This window comes from Pelodiscus sinensis, chromosome 17, assembly GCF_052426305.1.
Source record: "Pelodiscus sinensis isolate ZL-2025 chromosome 17, ASM5242630v1, whole genome shotgun sequence".
In the NCBI taxonomy this organism is placed as follows: Eukaryota; Metazoa; Chordata; order Testudines; family Trionychidae; genus Pelodiscus; species Pelodiscus sinensis.
This window is the reverse complement of record NC_143068.1, coordinates 4093810-4113201: the sequence shown is the minus strand read 5'-3', so window position 1 is coordinate 4113201 and position 19392 is coordinate 4093810. Positions and strand designations below refer to the sequence as shown.

Below are 19392 nucleotides of genomic sequence, written 5' to 3'. Positions count from 1 at the left end.
AGCGTTTCTAACCTCCACGGAGAAGGTGCTGGGAGCACCGGGGCATTGTGGGAAGTGCTTTGTATTCATGCCCGTCAGTGTGAAAGAAGCTATTTGCATGTATATGCAACCCCATTTAAGTTGCAGCCCTTGTCATGTGCTGTGAGTATCATTGTGGCTCCTAGGGCTTCCAAAGTTGAGGAGCCCTGATCTAGACCAGTGGTGCACAACCTTTTCCCCAGCATAACCCCCAGGAAAATTTTGGTTGAGGGAGAAAAAAAAATGCCGCTCTGCTCACCTGCCACTCCCCCGCCCCCCACCATGTGTATGCTGTGCCGGGGAAAAAATGGCAGCCAGGCCAGCGCTACGACCCCCTCTTCCTCCCCCCAAAAGACAGCCACGACCCCCTTGGGGGTCACAACCCACAGGTTGTGCTCCACTTATCTAGACCATCCCTGATAGATATCTATCTAACCAGAAGCCAAGTAGAATACAAATGAAGACTGCTAATAGAAAAAAAGCTAATTTCAAAGCAAATGCTCACATTTTTGGCGGAAGAGGCAATGCAAATGAAGCGCTCATTAGCAACTTCTTGCACTTCGTTTGCATATTCTCTTCCGCAAAAAGCATTGGAAGAGGTTTGTTCCAAAAAAAGCAGTGTAGACAGGTCCATTTTGCGCAAAAAACCCTTTTTGCGCAAAACAGACCTGTCTACACTGCTTTCTTTGGAACAAACCTCTTCTGCAAAAAGCATTGGAAGAGAATATGCAAATGAAGTGCAAGAAGTTGCTAATGAGCGCTTCATTTGCATTGCCTCTTCCGCCAAAAAGAGGCAGTGTAGACCTAATGCCTGTGTACTGATCAGAGGTCAAAGACTCAGTTTGCATTCCTGTCACCACTGGAAAAGCCCACATGGGTAATGACACTTTTAACTGGTTTTCTATAAGAAGCTATAAATATGGATTGAAGGAAAGATCCTGGAGCTCTGAACTGTTTGCATCCTTAGAGGGAAGTGTACCAGATGCAAAGTTGAAGATCTCCAGAGACAAGCTGGGTACCTTGAAAAGACTTTTAGGAAACTGGTAGTTTATTACATCATTGCCACCATTTGGAATTACAAACAGTGACTCATCTATGCATATATTTTACATTTTTAAACTCTCTAAGGCTATGTCTATACAGTGGTGTTATTTCAGAACCGATGTTATTCTGAAGTGAAGAGCGCTTTTACACAGCAAACCATTATTTAGAAATAATGGCGAGCTGGAGGACTTACTCCAACTCCCATAACCCTCATTTCACTAGGGCTACGTCTACACTGGCCCCTTTTCCGAAAGGGGCATGCTAATTTTCCAGGTCGTAATAGGGAAATCCGCGGGGGATTTAAATATCCCCCGCGGCATTTAAATAAAAATGTCCGCCGCTTTTTTCCGGCTTGTAGAAAAGCCGGAAAAGAGCGTCTACACTGGCCCCGATCCTCCGGAAAAAAGCCCTTTTCCGGTGGATCTCTTATTCCTAGTCACTTATTTCCCTAGTCTGTATTTGTTCCCTTCTCCTCTTACCTCCAAATCTGTCTAGCTTGCTGCCTACCAGCTCCACTGCAGAGCCTTTTCAGCCCCCTCCATCTTGCTCAAATTAGGGTTGCCAGGTGTGCAGTATTGAGCCAGACAGTCTGGTATTTTCACCTACTGTCCGGTAAAAAAATTCAGAAGATACCCGACACCTAAAACGTCTGGTGTTTTCAGATTTTTCCTCAGCCAGGAGGTGAAAATACGGGGTGCCAGAGGTTCTGCTGGGGGGCTGTCTGGTCTGACACAGGGAGGCAAGATGGTGGGCAGGGTCCTTTTTTTTTTTTTTTTTTTTTTGGCTCAACAACTTTGGTCTCCCCCCTTTTTTCGCAACATTTTTTCCCGCCGGTGTTTTGTGTGTGTGTGTGGGGGGGGGGGGGGGGTTGGTATTGTTGGTTAGCCATCTGGCAACCCTCGCTCCAGACCCCCCGGCCTCTCGCCGCCCAGCGCTCAGAACCCGGATATCAATGCCTCAGGCTCTGCCTCCGCCCACCGACTCCCCTCCTCCAACCTGCCTCTTCCGGGCCAGGCCCGCTCCCGCAGCCCAGCTCGGCCGGTCACAGCCGTTAGTGCCCCTGTCTCCAGGCAACCGCCCACGGCGTCCCCCCCAGCGCCTTCCGGCCGTCCAACCCCGTCGCTTGCCCCTCTCCGCGTCACAGGAAGTGCCGCCATCTTCGCAAGGAGGCGGCCTGCCCCAGCTCTTCGTGTCTGCCCGCTACTTCCGGTCCCCCGGCCGTGGCGCCCCGCGCAGGCGCCTGGCAACGCCGGCCGTGTGTGGGGAGGCGGCTGAGTGACCAAGCAGGCCACTGGCGCTCGCGCCACCCATGACCGTGCGCGGCGCCTGGGGCTTGAGGGAGGGCTGGCAGGCTAGGAAGTGTATACGCACGCGCAGTTTAGAATTCCACCCGCAGCACCCTCCCATCAGAACCGGAAGTAGTTACCATGTTCCGGAAGTGCTCCGGACTGTCATGGCGGCCTTGGGGAGAGCTGCGGTGAGTGAAAGGCTGGGTCGGAGCCGCAGCTTGTCTCTGCGCTCGGGGTCCGGCGGCTGCGGAGCCTCCCTGCTGCGCGGCTTGTGCCGGTAGCCGCCCGCCAATGCAGCGGGTGCCACGGCCTGGGAGCGGTACCCGGGCCCGGGACTCGACCGGCGGGTCTGGCAGGCCCGGCTGTGCCGCTTGGCGCGCGGCTCGGGGAGGGGAGCTGGGCTGCAGCGCCTGACACAGCCTGGATGCCTTCGGCTCAGAGCCAAGCACCTTTCCGGGATACCGATCTCCTTTCCCTTGAACCGTGGCTGCGCGGCCTCGATTCATGAGCGTCGGACAAGTCTCACGTCAGACACCTTAGCGCCGCCTTTAGTCACTCTCCATAGAAGTCGCTGGGTTTTATTTCAGGATCGCCTCACTTGTTGGAAGCTGTATGTCAGGACATTTCAAGAATTACTGTTTACAGTCCTCTGTGACCTGCTGAGCTAATTTTCTGAATGTTAAAGCTTTTATTAATTCGGACATTTGCAAATCATTTTGGGGGCTGGCCCCCATTAGCACAAAAAAAGATCTTTAACACTTTGATATTTAGAGAAGCCATAGCTCTTTCTTCATAACTCACAAGTACTTTAGGCAATAGTGAAAATAAAAGCCTGAGTCTTTGCTCTTATTGATGATAATATTTGCTGTTAGAAGATTTAGCTTGCATTGCTCAATTCATTTTTGTTTGTTGGAAAATAAAATGAAAGTCTATGTGCTTCACTTGAATCATTGAGTTGGGCAGAGGATGAAGGGTTTAGTATGCAGACTGACCTGGGGAGAAAGGACTATCCCAGCTCTCTCTCCGCAACAGCCCGGGGTCCGGTAAGAAGCATCCCTCCTCGCTGTGTCCGCTGAAGCAGCCATGGAGAGGTGCATGTCTTCTGGTGGGGACAGGTCCAGGTTAGGCTTGGTAGGGGACACGAAAGGACCACCTATCTCCTGGCAGCAGTAGCTTTGGGGCACATTTGGGTTAGGTACATGGCCAGAGGGGGAGGCGGCCCCTTCCTCTGGCTCCAGCATGGAGCAAATATGGCTGGAGTGGGAGGAGGTGAGGTATCCCTTCTCATGGTCCCAGTATAGAGCTTCCACAGCGTGGGAAGAAGCATGGTTTTCTGGCTGCCCAGAACGGAACTGCTGCAGCAGAACTGTGCTGGTGTGGGAGATGAGGTGCACTGGCAGAGGTGGCACTCTGTGCTCCTGCCCTGAGCCCTCTTTCAACATTAGCTCAGTTATGTCTATTTTGATAACTATACTTGATTTGGTGAGTGTGTCTCTTTTCTGTTTGGTTTTATGAAAAGCAAACCCATTGCAGGCACATCCTGTTTTCCTGGCACAACCAAATTCTTACCTTGCTTTACGTTTTACAAGAGGAAACAGTATGCCAAATTTGGTGGTCCTAGCTTTTGAATGAAAAGACATACTCTCTCAAATATATAGTAGATAGTAGCACCTAGGGGCGGCTAAATATTGTACAGTACACAGCACAATGGTGCATAAACATTAAGTAGTAGAAGCCAGAAAATACTGGAGATTAAATATTGGCTGCTTGTCTGGTATAAAATTTTAGGCTTTGGTTATGTGGAGTTTTGATTATGCACTCCAGTGGGAGAGGAGGCTGTATGACTGGGACAGCTAGCATCTCCCTGGAATAGGTGGATGCTAATGTTCTCTGTTGGATACTAGCTGAATTAGCCCGAAGGCTGTTAAATTACCAATACAATGGGGAGGGTGGTAAGTAGGTAAGTCTGGTATAAACTTAAACTTGGAATGTCACAAAAGAGGATGGAGAGAGGCTGTTCTCAGTAGTGACAGAGGGCAGAACAAGGAGCAATGGTCTCAAGTTGTGGTGGGAGAGGTCCAGACTGGATATTAGGAAAAACTATTTCACTAAGAGGGTAGTGATGCAATGGAATGGGTTACCTAGGGAAGTAGTGGAGTCTCCATCCCTAGAGGTGTTTAAGTCTCGGCTTGACAAAGCCCTGGCCGGGTTGATTTAATTGGAATTGGTCCTGCCTAGAGCAGGGGGCTGGACTCAATGACCTTCTGAGGTCTCTTCCAGCTCTACAGTTCTATGATTCTATGAAATGAATTGGTTCAGTTGAAAGAATGTTTTCAATGGCTTATATAACTTTGTTAATATTCTGAGTAACAAACAGGGAATTGGAAATTTTTCATAGTTGAGAAGAAATTTCTCACTGAAAAGAAATTTGCATGGTTGCAATGTTAAGTCACTTGTTAATACCTGTCTAAGAAGACAAGAATAGGTGAAAGAAGCAGGGTTAGCACTCTACATTAAAGACATCATCTGGTTTAAACTTATCAGACCCAAAGGAACTTTGATCAATATGCATTCATGTGCTAACAAACAAACTGCAGGAAGGAGTACTGGTAACGGACTCCTTACCACCAAATCAAACAGGGAACCTTGCTTTGGAGGTTAACAATAAGTTCACCCAGTCCCTGAGTCCCAGGTATTCCCTTGTGTTGTCTAGGGATGTAAATACCCCTTCAAAAAGTTAACCGATTAAATCATAATTTTAATTGTTTAACTGGGATCCGCCAGCCAGCCAGGGTCCTACCTCTGGTTAACCGGTTATGGGTAAGCATGTCAGTAAGGCTACTGCTTACCAGGTAATCCGTTAACACTGTGGTCTCCAGCCTTTTTAAGCACAAGATCACTTTTTGAATTTAAATGCAATCAAAGATCTACCTCAAACCCAAATACTCTTCCCCACCTCCTTTGTGACCCTTCTCTGAAGCCGAGGCCCTGCCCCTGCTCATTCCATCCTCCGTCCCTCCAGCACCATCCTTCACTTTCACCAAGCAGGGGTAGAGAGTTGGGGTGCAGGCTCTGGTCTTGGATTAAGGAATTTGGAGTGTGGAAGGGGCTCTTAGTTGAGTTTGGGGCAGGCAGAGGGGATTCTAGGTGCAGGTTCTGGGAGGGCATTTGGATGCTGGGGTGCTTGGGGTGCAGGATGGGTAGGTTGGGGTAGGTTTTCAGGATGTGGGTACCCAGCAGGGCCCTGCTTATCCCTGGTGGCTCCTGGGTGGTGATACAGTGGGGCAAAGGCAGGCTCACCCCATCCTGGCTCTGCACCACTCCCAAAAGCAGCCAGCAAACTCTATCCCAAGTACCCTAACTTTGCTCTGTGGAGATAAGGTGCTCCCTCTCCCACCCTGTATCCTGACATCAGAACCCCTCCTCTCCTTCCCCTGCCCTGCATAGAGAGCAGGAGGCTCCTGAGGGGACAGCTCCAAGGCAAAGGGCAGGAGATGTGCAGCAGTAGGTGTGTGTTGGAGGGGGGGGGGGAGGGAGCAGGGCAGCTGAAGTGCTGTGCTTGATAGCCTTTTGGCCAGACCATTTGGGATCACCTGTCAGGCTCCAAGATCTACCATTAAATCCTGATCTACTCCTTGGTGACCACTGGTTTAACAGGTAACCTTTTACATCCTTAGTAGTGCCCCTTATACACTGAACACACACAGAAATACCAGGTCTGCTGTCCCCAAAGGAACAATATACACACCAACTTGTAAGATTCATCTCAGGACTAGGATGATGTGTAACACCACAGCACCACTGACGTATATTTATAGTGAAAACAAGAATATCAGACAAGAGATTGAGCATGTAGGGAGTAAGCATATTAGAAAAGTGTCTATAAAACAAAATCATAACATGCTTTATAAGGACTACATTTAATAAACAAGTTAATCTCTAAAGCAGTTTCTCACCCAAAATCAACCCAATCACCCAATTATCATGCAAGGTTGGTTGATATCCCGTTTTCATGAACGCAAATGCATTGCCCATTTATTTCCTTGGGTCTTTGCCTGCTACCTATATCCCCAAAGTTCATTGTCTGTTCAAAGAGATAGGATAACAGCCAATAACCAGTCTTGTGGCACCTTAGAGACTAACACATTTATTAAGTCATGATCTTTCGGGGGCAAAACTCACTTCATCAGATGAATGATAGAAATGTAGCCGTGTTAGTCTGGTGTACCTGAAGCGAAATACAGGACTATGTAGCACTTTAAAGACTAACAAGATGGTTTATTAGATGATGAGCTTTCGTGAGGAAGTGTGTCTGGCCCACGAAAGCTCATCATCTAATAAACCATCTTGTTAGTCTTTAAAGTGCTACATAGTCCTGTATTTTGCTTCATCAGATGAGATTGAGTAGAAATTACAGAATCCAGGGTATATATAACAACTAAAGAAATTCCCTGTCAATTGTAGGACCAGTGATAACAAAGCTAATTAAGTGAACCTGGATGTGATTCATAGCATGTGATTTGGAAATGCGAATATCAAAGGAAGGGAAGTTTTGTAGTGCATTAACGAGTTAAGATCTTTCTTCAAGCTTAAATTGATAATGTTAAACTTGTAAGTGAACTCCAATTCAGATGTCTCCCTTTATAACTGATGATAAAATTCTTGTGTAGAAGAATGGCTACTTTTAAGTCCATTATTGAAATTTCCATGGAGGTTAAAATATTCCCTATAGGTTTATGTAAGTTACCATTCCTGATGTCTGATTTGTGTCCATTTATCCTTTGTTGCAGAGACTGTCAGGTTTGACCAGTATACATGGCAGAGGGATATTGCTGGCACTTGATAGCATATATCATATTAATATTGATGGCTTGTTTTTCCTGTTTGCTGCTTTCTGGTTGAGTTCACATTTCTTTGTTAACATTTTACTTTGTATGTAAATAAGCATACATTGTGTTATTTTACAATGTTTAATTTACATTCCCACAGAGAGAGAGAGAGAGAGAGATTCTTCTGTCTGAAGGAAAACCTATTTTTCACCTCTGCTGGTATCCATCACTTCGATACAGACTTGAAAACATTTTCAGTGTATATATTAAACTTCTTCAATAGTATCTGCACATCCATTAAATAATAATACTAATGACCAGTTTGATATTGGCTTTCATTTGAGACTTCACATGACATTTGTTGGTGATCCAGAATGTACACACCTGAATCAGCATAATTTCTATAAACTTCTTACCTGTTGTCATTATGAGGTTCTATCAGTGTGACTTCAGAACAGCACAGGTTATTCCTGAGTGAATCTGTTATGAATGACCATCAAGTTCATAGGAATATCTGTCTTCTCATTGTTTTGGGTTTTTTGGATGCCCACAATGGATAGTTATAATGTAGATGGAAGTTCTAGTAGTCTTCTCTTTTCCCTGGTTTCAGGTAATGTATGTGAATCTTGGGATGTTCCCCTTCACTGCTGGTTACTATGTGCATGTTGATCTCTCTATTCTAGAAATTCCAGATTAGAGTGCCCCAATGGATTACAGTATGCAGTGGATTAATTAAGTCAACTTTGCCCCAAGCAAAGTGGGACAGAATGCTCTTTGGCACTCTTCTGGTAAGATATTTCATTATTCTAAGGTGTGTAAGAATTGGGGATTTGCCTAGATCCACACATGTGAAATAAAAGAATACAGTCTTCTAACACATGAATGGAGGGGACAGTCCTTGCCAGAGCTGCTACCTGGACATCTAGAAAAAGAGATCTTGTAAAACTGAAATGATAGCTACTCTTTCCCAATTAAGAGAGCTGAAATAACCTTGTACAGTTCTGTTTCCCCAACACACAGTCATCATTTCTGTTCAAGCCCATGCCTGTTAGACACTGAATAAAAGGCTGAACCACTTCAGTTAGATTAGATGGAGAATTACATTTTTCAGACAGGCCATGAAAACACACAGTCTATGCTTGTGTACTAATGGTGTTAATCATAAAAGTGGAGGTTTGCAAGGCAAGACTGGTTTAGGAGCGGGGGTGACTTGAGTATCTAACATTGTGTATCATTTTTATGACACTCCAACAGCATTAGTATCAAATCACCAACCAACATACAATATATTTGGCATTGGAAGGATGTTCATACCAAAGAGGGAGAAGAATTGTTTACTGTTGTATAAGTAGGATTAATGGAACAAATATGTGAGAGAAAATCTAGACTAAATTTCAGGACAAATTTGGCGACACTAAGATCCATGGGACTGCCAGCCTAGTCTATAAAATATTTAAAATATTAGTGAATGTACTGTAGGAACAAACCCACACTAGACCCAGGGAATTGGCTTGATGACCTAACAGAATTTTTAGATGGCCTAAGAATGTAATTTAGTGAATATTTTAATGTAACACCGTTTTAGTGTTTATTCCTCAATGCTAATCTCACTTTGATTTTGTCACTTTTACCAGAGGCATGAGACTTGTCGACCGCAGTTGAACAAAATATGTGGTGGATCGATACCAACCAGTGGTGCAGTAACACAGCAAAAAAGAATGCTTCACAGCACTATTCAGGTTAGAATAGTTTATTATTATTGTTAGCGGCTCTTTTGTACTAATCACTGTACAGGCACTTTTAACTTGTGACAGGATTACTTTGAGTACATTACTGGTGGATGGGGAGAAGCAGTACATGTGCTACACCTTGATTTAAGTAAGGCATTTAACACATTACCATCTGACATTCTCATAAGCAAACGTGCTGTGGATGAAATTACTGTAAGGTGGATGCATAGATGAAAGACCATACTCGGAGGAGTTACCAACGTAATATGTGGCACATAATTGTCCTGCTTTACTCAGCACTGGAGAGGCTTTTGTTAGAGTACTATGTCCAATTTTGGGTGCCACAGTTTAGGAAATATTGGAGTCCAGAAGAGAACAGCAAAGGTGATAAAAGGTTTAGAAAACCTATCCTATGAGGAAAGATTAAAAAAAACTGGACATGTTTAGTTTTGAGAAAAGAAGAATGAAGGGGGACACCATAGCAGTGTTCAGATATGTTAAGAGCTGTTATAAAAAGGACATTGATCAACTGTTCTCCATGTTCACTGAAGGTAGGACAAGAAATGGTGGGTTTTAATTGGCAGCTAGGGACATTTAGGTTAGATGGTAGGAACAAAATCACAATTCTAAAGCTAGTCTAAGCGCTGGAATAGGCTTTCCAAAGAGATTGTGGAACCCCATCATTTGGAGGTTATTAAGAACTGTTTGGACAAACACCGATCAAAAATGGTCTAGGTTTACTTGGTTCTGCCTCAGAGCAGGAGGCTGGACTTGATGACTTATTAAGGCCATTTTCCATCTCCTCATTTATATGTTTCTTTGTGATGATATCTTTAAACAGTCCAGGAGATTGAGAGATGCTCAACCTGAACATTAAATATAGGATAGACATTATTGTAGACCAACACAATGATTTGAGAGCTGAAAGGTATCTCTTGCCCCCCCCTCCCCCGCCCCACTCCCCACCCCCTAGAGGCTGAGCATGGAAAATGTCATGTTCCTTTCTCTCTCCCCAACTGGGTGACAGTGAGCTACTGGGAAAGGTCCCACGAAAGGACATGCGAGGAGATGGGGCTGAGAAGGAAGAAAAATAATTATAGGGGACAGAGTCTTCCTTGTTTCCATCAGGAGAAAGGAGACGGAAGTGTTGCCCCCACTTCTCTTCTTGGTTTGTGTGTCTGCAAATGATATGAGGTATAGCAAATTTTGCAGTTCACTGAATGCTTAATACTGTCATACTGAATATTAATAGTGGTAACCAAAGATGTTGCACTATGAACACAGTGTCTTCTGCTGACCAGTATTGTTTTGTTTCCTTTTCTCCCTGTAGCTGTTCATTACATCTACTGTGACCTCTTGTTTGGACTGTAACTTCATTGGTGCAGAGTCCATCTCTTATTTTTGTTTCGTGCCTAGTACGATGAGCTCTTATCTTTGATGGCCTTTAGTTTTTTATGTCTCCTTCCCCGTGATTCTCAGCCTTCTCAACGGCATGTAGGCTTGAGACTGGGATGGGATAGTTCTACCGTGTCCTGAAAAGTCTTGTCTGAATACCTCTTTGTCTCTCTTAGCTTCTTCAGTTCAGCCACTCTGGTGTCCAAAGTCTGTACTTGGTTTGCAGGCCATTAGCTGTTTGCACCTAGTGCATGTGTATGCCATCCACACACAAAGCATGCATTATATATGCTACACCCAGTGCAATAAACTGGATAGACCTCGGCCTGCTGCTGGACTTCTCCCTCTCTTTTTACTTGCACAACTTTTTGTGGTTTGGAAGGGAGAGAAGTGGCTGAAATTTAAAGAATGTTAATCTGGCTCTCAGGTTCCTTCTCTAAACTTCCTTACAAAACTCCTGTTAGCTATTCCTTGATGCTAGCTCTTCTGGATGCTTTAGGGCTGACTTTTTAAAGGCCTGTTTTCCCTGAGTAGCTGTGCTCCCTAGTTTATGTTGGATGGATACTAAAGGGCTTAGGGATGAAAGACTTTTTAAGAAGTGCTCAGCCTTGCCTAGCATGTTCTAGGCTCAGTGCACAGTCCACCCCAAGCAGACCACATTCTATATGTCAGTCAAGTCGCAGGGTAACAGGTAGATACCAGCAAAGGATACATGGTCACTCCTCCTTCACTTGAAGACCTCCATTGCAAATCTGCCCTGTTAGTTAAGCCAGAGAACAGGAGCAACTATCTTGAATAATTTTGTATAGTCTGTTAATTTTGCCATCTCACTGTTTACCCCTCTTTTCAGGTCATTTATAAATATGCACTGCGCTGAACAGCACTGGTCCCAGTACAGACCTCTGGGTAACACTACTGGGTCTCTCCAGTCTGAAATTGGCCATTTATTCCTACTCTTTGTTTCTTTTCTTGTAACCAGTTACTGATCCATGAGAGGATCCATGACTGCTTACTTTGCTTAAGAGCCTTTCATGCGGGAAGTACACTGTATCACTTGGATTACCATTGTGTTGATGGTTGTTGCTCTCCTGCTCCATAGGTTGACAAGGCATGATTTCCCTTTACAAGAACTGTGTTGACTCTTTTCGACCAAATAGTGCTTATCTGTGTATCGGATAATTATGTTATTTAATAGAGTTTCAATTAGTTTTGCCTGGTATTGGAGTTAGGCTGACTAGCCTGTAATTGCCAGGATTGCCTTTGGAGCTTTTAAAAATACTGGCATCACCTTAGCTACCCTCCAGTTGTCTGGTAGAGAACCTGATTTAAGTGGTAGGTTACTTAGCACAGTTAGTAGTTCTCAACACTGCTGGTCATCACAGCTCTTTCCCACCAGCCTGTATTGGTCTCCTGAACCCAGAGATGGTGCTGAATGCACCAGGAACTGGTTCTCTGCTATCGGTTGCTCATTTTCTTTGTCTGCTTTCTATTTCCACTGTCACATCACCTGCTCAGTGGTGTGGCTGGCAAATACACCTGACTTTGAGTGCTGAAATATAGCCCAGGTAGCCTCTGCATATTTAAGGCTGTTGCATAGTGGCACAGAGCATAAAGAAGTATGGGAATAAACAGGAAGAACTAAAAGTACTTGAGAATAATCACACAGTTGGCGTCATAGATATTACACATGACTAGAATATTAATATAGAGGAGTACAGCTTGCTCAGGAAGGGCAGGCAGGGAAGACAGAGAGGAGATATTGCCTTGTATATCAAAGATACAGTCCTTACTGCCTTGCAAGAGTTAATTTTGTGGACTATAGCTGCTAGGCCTTCCTGCCCAGCAGAGAAGAGCTGCCCCAAGATGTGGGACATGTGACCTTATTACCCTATGGAGCAAGGCATTTCCATGGACTCTGGCCACTGGACTTAAAAGCCCTTCAGATCAGGACATCTTTATGGACTCTCATTCTTGGGTCTCATGACTTTGAGGGGAGTTTGAAGGATGGGGGGAACTCATCCCACACTTCACATATGGTGAAGAATGCAGGCAGCATTCAAGGTTTGCTGTGAGGCCCATCCTTAAATCCCTGGTAGGTGGGAAATTAGTTTTCCCCTTGTGGCAGCGTGAGAACAGGGAGCTGCCGAAGCCTAGTGGAAGGCAGATATGTAGGGAGCTGGATATGTGACTTTATGTTCCCCGAGTAGGCTGTTAAAGACTATGGGACACCTGCAGCCACTTAAAGTGGAGGTGCACACTATAAAACTCCCCCAGGCAAGGCGGGGGGGGGGGGGAGGAGAAAAGGGACAGACTAGAGGAGAACTCAAGGAGAAGGGAGCAGCCCAGAGCAGGAGAACACACCTGAATGAGCTGATGTGAAGGTTTGCTCTGCAATACCAGGAACGAGGGACAGCAGGATGGGTTGGGGAAGTGGTCCAGGGAGGGGCTGCTGCTTGGAGGGCTAAGGCCAAGGTACATGGCCTGCTTGGGACTGTCCCTCCACTATAGCGCCCTGGGCCGGAACCTGGAGTAGGTGGGTGGGACCGAGTTCCCCCCAACCCTCCCCTCTGGCTGGAAGGGCCAGCAGGGACTGGAAAAAGAAGGACACTGGACTGGCCAGTGATGAAAGAGGCTTTGGTAGCAGGGTACCCTGACCTTCGTGGCAGTAATTAGGGACACTGTGAGCCTCTGAGGCCCATAAGAACCCACCAGGAAGCGCAGGACCCACAGGGCTTAGCCCAGACTTTGCCACACCCTCTACAGTAGTGGTGGTCTACTTGTGGCCCTGGGCCTTATGCACCTCACCAAAGTAAGCCGCTGGCATGTTGCCAGACAGGTAGTTTACCTTGCGCCTGCAGGTATGGCTGTCTGCAACTCCCATGGTCCATGGTTTGCTATTCCCGGCCATCAGGAACTACAAATTGTAGCCATTGGGAGCTGCAGTTGGCCATACCTGTGGATGCAAAGTAAACAACCTGTCTGGTGGCCTACGAGTACGTTACCTTGATGAGCTGTATGTGGCCTGCATGCTGCAGGTTGCCCTCCACCACTCCACACATAGTGGCGCTTCGCTGCCCAAAAGATTATCAGACCTCAAGATGGAATCCGACAAGGTTTAGAAGTGGCTTCTGGAATGTCAGCAAAGTAGATTGCCAGTCGACACCAGCAGATGGAGCATGAACTCATCACCCAGCAGCGAACCCAACAGGAAAGTTTCATGCAACAGATGGTGGCTTTATTATGACCTGAAGGCAATCAGGTTCCCAACCCAGCGGTGTTTGATGCTGGCACCCTACTATCCAGCCTCCTGCTGTGACTTATCAAGCTAGGAGACCATACAACCATAGAGGTCTGATTCAGGATGATGACCATCCAAGTCTCGTCCTGAGAGGAAGATCTGCAGGCAGGAATGGGATCAATGAAGGAAGACCTGTTGGCTAGTGAGACACATGAATGCTGTTGTGAGTGCAGTTAAGAGGGGCATGGGTGATAAAATTGCCCTATATCAGGCATGTCCAAAGTCCGGCCCGCGGGCCAATTGCGGCCCGTGTTCCGGTTTAATACGGCTCCCCAGGTAATTTGGCAATATCTATCTTTTATGGCCCCCAACGAATCCATATGTATTGAGATGAATACATTGTAAAATCTCAGTTAATGTCAGTTGGTCTAAATCAGTTATAAATATATTTGGACACAACATGTATACTTGGTGTTATGTTCCTGTTCATATTTTTTGAACTTAAAAGTTGACAGACAACCTTTATTACCAATAATATGTAATGTACTTTACAATGTTCCTGACATATATTTCAGCTTCCTGGATTTTTTTTTCATCTGGCCTTCAGATATGAAAGGCAGAGTGATTTAACACCTGTTTAGATTTGTCATCCATGTGACGAAATGAAAAGTATGCCGTTTGCAATAAACTTTGCATAAAATAGTTAATTTGCATTTAATTTTAATGGTTCAAAGAATGTCAGGCAAAATGGCCGGCCCTCACGCATGTTCACTTCATCAAATCTGGCCCTCTTTGAAAAAAGTTTGGACACCCCTGCCCTATATGATTTGTAACCAAGGACAAGTGTGGTAGCTAGCCCATGAGCCTGGAAGAAAGCAGGTGGGAAGCTTGCGGTACTTGTGCATGTAGATTGGACACCCAAGATGGGCCTGATTCATTCTAGAATATAGTCAGACCCTGATCTGGAGAGAACTGATCCCTGAGCTCAAGCAGCAGGATCCTGAATTTCCTTAGAGTGCATCCATGAAGTTGCATACTTCTGCCTGACTTCCTCAGTAGCATTAGAGATCTCTCACCACTATGCAGTCCTACAGATGGACATGGTCCCTAAATTAGCCTATCTAGTTATCCAGTTATTTTGGCATTTGACTGGGCGTGGTCCAGTATGTGCACGAATGTGCCCAGCATCTGCCAACAGGGGAGAGTGATGAGATAACGCTGAAGAAACTCCTCAGTCACACTGAAGCCAAGGATCCGGGGAGTAGGGCCTTCTCATGATGGGGGGAACCCTAACTGTGTCTTCCACTAGACAGGCCCTTCTGCGGACAACACCCAAGTCAAACTTGAGTGTGATAGTGATTTCTTTCAAGAACAACTGGAGAACCCAGCGCTTAATCAAGTCTGGGCACAGGCCATAGTTCAGGACCAAGAAGGGGAGGCAGCGGAACTGCCTTTATCAAGTGGTTGAAGAACCCCAGATCCATGAGATGATCTGACAGCTGTTGGTCCCCCGGAGATCGTTCAGGGACCTCTTACACCTGGCCCATTAAGTATGCTGGGCTGGACAATTGGTAAAGGGGGAAAAAAAAACCTCCCAAAGGTAGAATATGGTTCTTCTGGCCAGACATCTACTGGGAGGTGTGAGACTATTATGTCTCATGGTCAGAGTGCCAATGGACAGGATCAAAGGGGGTGCCAAAAGCCCCACTCTGTCCATGGTTGGGGTACCTTTCAAGCATGTAGGGGTTGATTTGGTAGTCTACTGTACAAGAGCATGACTGACAATTGCTATATCTTTGGTTATTGTGGATTTTGCAACCTGATATCTCGAGGCTGTCCCTTTTATAGGCTTCCAGAGCTCCTAAAATCACAGAAAACTTGTGAAAGTTTTGCTTGGGTAGGATTTTGCAGGGGATTCCTAACTGATCATGGCAGCAATGTGACCTCACATTTAATGCCACTTCTTAGATGTCCAAGGCCTCTGAACCTCCATGTACCATCCACAAATGGACAGTTTGGTGGAAATGTTTAATAATACACTAAAAAGCATGTTGCAGAAATTTATAGATGAAGATCCATTGCTCTGGGCTGCTCTACTCCCCACTCTCCACTCCCACCAAATGGGAGGCACCCCAAGTGACAATGGGGTTCTCTCCCTTCAAACTCCTCTATGGTAGGCAATCCCAGAAAAATCCTTGACTACTTCAGGGAGGGATGGCAGAAACAAGAGACTTGGGCAAAGGGAGTGGCCCATCATGTACTGCTGTTGTGGGAACAGCTCCAAACACTGAGGAATCTGACGCAAGCACAGCAGGCTCAGGTGCAGCAATATAACCAGGGGGCTCATTTATGAGCTTAGAACGCAGAGACTGGATTCTGCTCCTGTTGTCTTCAGACGAATCTAAGCACCTGGCTAAATGGCCACTAAATGCCTGAAGCCCATCTGTGGAAATACATGGAGCCAAGTGTGACGGACCGGGCCGTGTCTGGGCACAGCTGAGGGCGTCCGCTCAGGGCGAATTGCTCAAATCCGGCGCTCCTTACAGTCCCCAGACTGGTGACCTCTCCAAACAGGCCACAAACCAGTCCCACAGAGCCTGCCTGAAGCCTTCTGAGCAAAACCCCTCCAACACCCCAGCAATATCCGTGCCTCAGATGGCCCCGGGCCTCATACACAGATGGGGGGTCCTAGCACCCAATCACACCTACCCCGAACAAGTTCTGTCCGGTTCCAAGAAACCAGCCACAGATCCCTGGTCAATTTACCCTTTGGACCTTACCCACAAATTATGCTGGGCCAATCCTTTAGCATCTAACAACTAAAGGTTTATTATCACAAGAAAGAAAAGCATGAGAGTAAAGTTGCTAAAGAATCATACATTACATGCATCGAAACTTCCAGTCCTCGATGCAGGCTCTAGCAGAGATGATTAAGCTGCTGGTTTAAAGGTTCTTGTTGCACATCCTAGCATCAGGATGGGTTCACAGGTCTTCCGGGCTCTTCGATCCCTGCAATGCTGCCTCTGGGATGAAGTGCTGAGCTGAGAACCAAAATGGAGACCACCACATGGCCTATTTATCCCTCCTTCCTGGTCTCTTCTTGGCTATAGCAGGTCACCTGGTCCACCTTATTCCTGTGTTGCCTGCTGGTTGGCCTTAGGTATGAGTCACCACTCATTCTTTAGGTGTGTCCTTGGCCCATTGTGTGCCATTGTCCCACAGGGCCTTGCTGATTAGCATGTCCATAGGCTGGGCTCTGCCCAATGCTCAACCGCATGCAGAGAAATATTCAGTCTCCACACAGATTACAGATTCCTAACTACACACACAGACATCACACAATCACACAAATAGCGTACACAGGATCAGCAGACAGCAAGCTTCTATTCAACACCCCACATAGCCCCCTTTTATACCATTTTCTGGAGCCAACACCCCCACCTATGGGCGCAGCAGCGACCTAGCTGCTCCCCTCAAAATCCAGTAACGTGACACCAAGGCAGGTCGGGATTCCAATGTGCTTAGCCCTGGGCTTCCACTGTGCTATTGACTGGACTTTCAGCAGCACTGTTGACAGTGCTGACTGGAGCTGCCAACGTCCCATGTCCATTGAAAACCGGACACCTGGCAACCCTAGATGTCACGCACTTTGAAAGAGAGCAATAATGGAATTCTGTAAGGGATGTAATCAACAAGAAGCTTAGTCGTGAAGCATAACTGCAAAAAATGACCATTAATCTTAAAACAAAAACAAGAAAAAAATGCCTTCACATATATTGGAATATCTACCTATGGGCTGCGTCTAGACTGGCAAGTTTTTCCGCAAAAGCAGTTGCTTTTGTGGAAAAACTTGCCAGCTGTCTACACTGGCCGCTTGAATTTCCGCAAGAACACTGACTTCCTACTGTCTGAAATCAGTGCTTCTTGTGGAAATACTGTGCTGCTCCCGTTCAGGCAAAAGGGCCAGTGTAGACAGCTCAGATTTGTTTTGCGCAAAAAAGCCCCGATTGCGAAAATGGCGATCGGGGCTTTTTTGCGGAAAAGCGTCCATGCCAATCTAGACGCACTTTTCCGCAAATGCTTTTAAGGGAAAACTTTTCCGTTAAAAGCATTTGCGGAAAATCATGCCAGTCTAGATGTAGCCATGGATTAGATTTTAGTGAGTCTTAAGTGTGTGGGAAGTTTGTAGAGTCTTTTCAGTTACTTAGGCCAGATCTGCGCTAGAAACTTTTCCAAGTATTAGTAAATGCTAATTTGTAGAGTGTTTTGTTTCCCTCCTGCCCACAGTTCTACATTGATAAAATCATTCTTAGATATCTGTCTCCTTCTCCCTCTCCTTTCTCCTCCTCCTATATTTTAGAAATATGCATCTGTCTGTTCATCCATGAGTCCTTTGCTTCAAAAACTCTTGAACGCTAAGAGTTAGGACCACCAAATTTGGTATGCAGCTTTCTCTTGCCATAACTTAAAGCAAGGTAAGGGTTTGCTTGTACCAAGATAATGGGATGTGCCTTGAATTTGATTGCTTCTCATAAAATGGAAGGGGAGAGGTCTGGTAGGAGAGAGTGAATTATACTGTTGAATGACTATAGCAGTGGGGCCAGAGATGCGGGACTGGGACAACTATAACCCCATTGGGCCAGCAGGAAACTGGGGTGCAGAAAAGGACAGCTATCTACTATATATTGTGTGTCTGCGTGCCACCGCACCCCCAGGTGTGCCTGCTGCAGCGGCCAGGAATAGACGTTTCTCACTGGGCCCCCAACCTGCTGCAATGAGAGACGGCTGGGGTAGTTCTCTCTTGCTGAACCAGCCTACACACTGAGCCCCTAATCCCCAGTCCCACTTCAGAGCAATGATTTAAATGAAGCGTGTACATTTTCCAAAAAACAAAAATTGAGTTGAGCTGAGGACCTGAGCCACCCTGGGTAAATCGTCTAGTGAAGTTACATTTGAGATCTTCTGATGAAAAGTGTAGTGGTGGTATTATTATTCACTTTTAAAAAGATTTTTGCTAATGTAATTTATTTTGCTTTTTTGCTGTCATAATTGAGAGTACTCTAAGAGGGACTGGTAGTACAGTTATCCTACCAAACCTTTTCTAATGTAGATCTGGCCTTAGATAATTCAGGACAAACAATTAGCCTGACATGTAATATTAATTTTCTCAAAGGACTAACTTAAAAAAATCTATTTTTAACTTGTTATGCACAGAGTTTCTTGGAAGTTTTCAGGAAGTTCATTCATTTCCCAAAAAGCAAATGTTTGCAATTTTGGGGAGGTTACTCTGTATTCTTCAGACAAGTAGGGTGTCAACCTCTTGTCATAACATGTAAAGCTCAACTTAATTTTAACTAAGGGCCAATGACCTCTGCTTTCATACTTTTATCAATAATATGAAACTTTGTGTGTGTGTGTGTGTGTGTGTGTGTAACATGCTTAAGATTTACAGATCATGCTGTAGTTGGAGGTTATACAAGTGGAAACTCAATAGTCTTTGCTAGGATTAACAGTTATTTTGTATTTTCACATATAGATTGTACAGACAGATTTCTGAACTATACCTATTAGAAATGGTGACATAGACATTAAAAAGGTGTAACTTTTTTAACAGAGACATTAATCACTGGAACATGTTACCATGATATGTGATGGATTCTCCATCACTTGATGACTTTAAATAAAGATTGGATGTCCTTCTAAAATGCACTGTAGCTCAACCACAATTTATAATGTTCTAATGTGTAGCTATGTTTGAGCAATCTTTAATACCGTATGGTTCTACTTTATTTTATTGGTTCATCCCCCCCATGGTAGGCTGGAGGTGTGTACAAAGTTTCTTATTACTT

The 19392-nt window shown here is 45.4% G+C and overlaps 1 protein-coding gene across 1 annotated transcript in view; it reads left to right on the top strand.

The window, feature by feature from the left end:
• The first annotated feature begins 2224 nt into the window (after nucleotides 1–2224).
• The window catches only part of UQCC1 (ubiquinol-cytochrome c reductase complex assembly factor 1), a 112306-nt gene continuing 95138 nt past the window's right edge, over nucleotides 2225–19392 (top strand). The window contains exons 1-3 of the mRNA XM_075901448.2: nucleotides 2225–2539; nucleotides 7864–7968; nucleotides 8815–8919. Coding sequence (XP_075757563.2) covers nucleotides 2372–2539; nucleotides 7864–7968; nucleotides 8815–8919 — 378 coding nt within the window. The 5' untranslated portion in view covers nucleotides 2225–2371. The remainder of the gene's footprint in view (nucleotides 2540–7863; nucleotides 7969–8814; nucleotides 8920–19392) is intronic.